The 3,923-nt window shown below is 54.4% G+C and overlaps 1 protein-coding gene across 1 annotated transcript; it reads left to right on the top strand.

The window, feature by feature from the left end:
* Positions 1 to 647: 647 nt before the first annotated feature.
* P2RY8 (purinergic receptor P2Y, G-protein coupled, 8) lies at positions 648 to 1,703 on the top strand. Its single transcript, XM_006876266.1, has one exon. The coding sequence runs from the start codon at positions 648 to 650 to the stop codon at positions 1,701 to 1,703; it is 1,056 nt and encodes a 351-aa protein (XP_006876328.1).
* Positions 1,704 to 3,923: the final 2,220 nt, after the last annotated feature.

Below are 3,923 nucleotides of genomic sequence, written 5' to 3'. Positions count from 1 at the left end.
GGAGAGAAGGAGAGAGATGGAGGGGGTGGAGGGAGGGGGAGAGAAGGAGAGAGATAGAGGGGTTGGGGGAGAGAGAGATAGGGTGGGGAGAGAAGGAGAGAGATAGAGGAGTGGGGGGAGAGAGAGGAAGAGGGGGGATAGAAGGAGAGAGATGAGGGGTTGGGAAGGAGGGAGAGAGGAGGAGGGAGGAGAAATTGAGGTGTGGGAGGGACAGAGAGTAGGAGGGGGGAAAGAAGGAGAGAGATGGAGGGGTGGGGGAGAGGAGGGAAGAGGGGAGAGAAAGCAGACACGGAGGGGGAGAGGTCACAGGTGCAGAATGGGAGACAGCCCCCGGTCCTTGCCCACATTAGTAGGTGCTTCCTCAACCCCCACCCCAGGACCCTTCCCACAGTTCCTCCCAGAACAGCCTCAGGACCTGCAGGCAGCACCCCCCCACCTCCTCCTGCCCCACCCTCTTGCTCTCCTCCATCCTATGCCACCCCCTACACACACACACACACACACACACACACACACTTCTCGCCTCTGATCTCCCACCGTTTTCCCTGTCTGAGGACCCCCCCACAATGTCCCTCCATCGCCTCATGGCCCCTCACTCCTGTCCTCTCGGTTCCAGGTGCCCCACTGAGCGTCCCTGAGCGCGCACCATGGAGAAGTATCTGTCCAAACCCGACAACGCCACGCTTCAGATGCTGCGCAACCCGACGCTGACCGTGGTCCTGCCGGTGGTGTATACGCTGGTGGCGCTGGTCAGCATCCCGGGAAACCTGTTCTCGCTGTGGGTACTTTGCCGTCACATCGGTCCGCGCTCTCCGTCCATCATATTCATGATTAACCTCAGTCTCACCGACTTGGCGCTGGCCTTGGTACTGCCCTTCCAGATCGCCTACCATTACAACCATCACCACTGGGTCTTCGGCGTCCCGCTCTGCAACGTGGTCACCGTGACCTTCTACGCTAACATGTATTCCAGCATACTCACCATGACGTGCATCAGTGTCGAACGTTTCCTGGGCGTTGTGTACCCGATGTCCGCCAGCCGTTGGCGCCGCCGACGCTACGCAGTGGCCGCGTGCACCGGACTCTGGCTACTGCTGTTGGCTGCGCTGTCCCCTCTGGCGCGCACCGACCTCACCTACAAAGTGGAGGCGCTGGGCATCGTCACGTGCTTCGACGTCCTCAAGTGGACTATGCTGCCCAACATGGCCACCTGGGCGGTTTTCCTCTTCACGCTCTTCATCGTCCTGTTCCTGATTCCTTTCGTGATCACTGTGGCCTGCTACACGGCCACCATCCGAAAACTCTTGCAGTCGTCACACGGTTACGGGCACGGGCAGAAGCGACGCTCCGTGTGCCTGGCAGGGGTGGTACTTCTCGCCTTTGTTACCTGCTTCGCGCCCAATAACTTTGTGCTGTTGGTGCACATGGTGAGCCGACTCTTCTTCGGCCACAGTTTCTACCACGTCTACAAACTCACGCTCTGTCTCAGTTGCCTGAATAACTGCTTGGATCCTTTCGTGTATTACTTCGCTTCCAAAGAATTCCAGCTAAAGCTGCGCGGGTACTTGTGCCACCAGCGTTCTCGCGTGGACAGTCTGTTCACCACGCGCACCATGTCCGCACGCTCCGGCTCCAGCTTACAAGCCGACTGCCCTGAGCCTGCGAACCGGGCTTTTCTGCAAAGGCAGGAGAGCGTGTTCTAAGCCCCCCACTCCCCACCCTCGGGGCAGGGAGCGACTACACGGCGGGGAACCCGTGGCGAAGGGCCTCCGAGGTCAGCGGACGCCGGCAGAAGGGCCACGTACCGACGACGAGGTTTCCAATGTCCATAGATGAGAGAGATCACAGTTCACCAAAATATAGCCAAGTGGGGGAACGGCGCCTTCTGGGTTCTGGGGGACCTGGGCTTTGCAGTCCCGAGGGTCTATGCTCAGGAGGGTCCCGAAGTTTGCTTTCCCACGCGGATGATGCTAATGCTCAGCGGAGTACCGACTAACCAATACGCACAGGTCTGCCAGGGTTGGATGCTGTTTCCTTGCTATTTTGTGGTGAGCAATTTCGTCTTAGTTTCGCCACATCTTGGACGTGATGGGGACATCTGACATCTTGCACTGCAGTTGTTAGGAAGACAAAACTCGATCGTCCGCACGGTCCATACATCAGCGTGCCACGACGGTGTGCTGGTCCAAGACTGCAAGGGAGTTCTCTGCATCCAGAGTCAGACGCCACACAGGAGACTTGTGTTGGTCCCTCTGCGTCAAGGGGTCGAGGACTGAACTGAGGTCCTGAGAGTGGACAGGTCAGTCCATTCCCGCAAGGACTGGGCATCCTGGTCTCCTCCACCATCCCCACTCTCCTTGAAGGCCAGCACGGAGAGCAGACCCCAGCTGGTCCGAGTGCCTATACGCCTGCGAAGGTGAACGCGGACACTGTAGGCGTGCCTCAGAGTGTTTGGAGCCTCCATACCGCAAGCGCAGTGCCCACAGGCCTCGGAAGATAAATCCTAGTCTGTAAGGTCCGGGGCTGAGGATTCACTAGGATCCCACCACTCAGACATCCCCGCCAGCCAACAGCTACGCCACAAAAGAAACCTTGAGGGCCTGCATTCCCGCACCAGCGCCCACACCGGCTTTCACGATGCATCCCCCAAAGCTGGGATGTGATATAGCACAGAAAACTTTTGGGACTTTATGAGTCCCCATGGGATGGTGGTTTAGGATTGCGGTGTATCTTGGGGAAAAGTGCCCGCAAGGCCAGTTCAAGGAGAGGACCGGTGAGCGAAGGGCTCCCGGAATTCAGGCAGGACCATTCCAGGGGTTCAGCTCTGCACCCCGACTTTGACAGACTGATGGAAATATGGAAGGTGTGCCTCTTATGGCAAAGCCCACCTTATCACGGAGTGGTGCTTTTATAAGCTAAGCAGACATATTTATAAAGGGGTACATAGAGCACCCCAGTTTCATATCCATCTGGGCCCCATGAATATGACCTTTTTTGGGAGAAGGGGTCTTTGAGGATGTTACTAAAGGCGTTCCATCAAGCTGAGCGCAGCAATGGGAGAGGTTGGAGAAGGTAGGGGTAGTGAGTTCCTGTTTACCTGCAGGTGAAAATGTTTACTCACATTGAAGGTCCTTATCAGCATCCCTGCATTTTACCAGGGGGCTTCAAAAAGTTTGTGGAGAAATGCAATGAAAATGTAAGGGGATTTTTCCAAGAAATTTTTGAAGGACTTTTGTATATATTGAAACAGTTAACTTGTGTATGTTTGGCTGTATAAGTTTTTGACAATGACCAATAAAATGTTATTAAAAGAAGAAGGAAAATACGGGAAGAAAAAAAGTGAAGGACTTTCGCTTAAGATCATTGTGGCATATCCAAATCTAACCTCATGGCTGTGGAGTAGATTCTGATTCACAGCCACGGGACACAGCAGGGTAGAACTACTGTTTCGGCATCTGTAAATCTTCATGCAAACAAGATGCCACACCACTCCCTGTGGATCAGCTAGTGGATTTGAACTGCCAAACTTTGAGTGTTTTAACCACTCTGTTCCCTTTGCATTATCCAAGTAGGCCTATATTCCAGGGACAAGTGTCCTTATAAGAGATGGAATAGGAGGTGATGGGAAAAATCATCTACTGAGAACCCTGTGGGGCACAGTTCTACTCTGACACACACGGGACACCATGAGTGGAATCTACTTATGAAACATCATCCACTGAAAACCCTGTGAGCACAGTTCTACTCTGACACACACACGGGGCACCATGAGTGGGATCTACTTATGAAAAATCATCCACTGAGAACCCTGTGGAGCACAGTTCTACTCTGACACACACGGGGGCACCATGAATGGGATCTACTTATGAAAAATCATCCACTGAGAACCCTGAGAACACAGTTCTACTCTGACACACACGGGG

Source organism: Chrysochloris asiatica, unplaced genomic scaffold (genome assembly GCF_000296735.1).
Source record: "Chrysochloris asiatica unplaced genomic scaffold, ChrAsi1.0 scaffold00372, whole genome shotgun sequence".
In the NCBI taxonomy this organism is placed as follows: Eukaryota; Metazoa; Chordata; class Mammalia; order Afrosoricida; family Chrysochloridae; genus Chrysochloris; species Chrysochloris asiatica.
Note: the sequence above shows the minus strand (reverse complement) of the source record. Positions and strands in the feature narration are given on the sequence as shown.

Excerpts from the sequence above, each read along its gene's own strand:
- P2RY8 (XM_006876266.1), top strand. The coding sequence starts at position 648 with ATGGAGAAGTATCTGTCCAAACCCGACAACGCCACGCTTCAGATGCTG.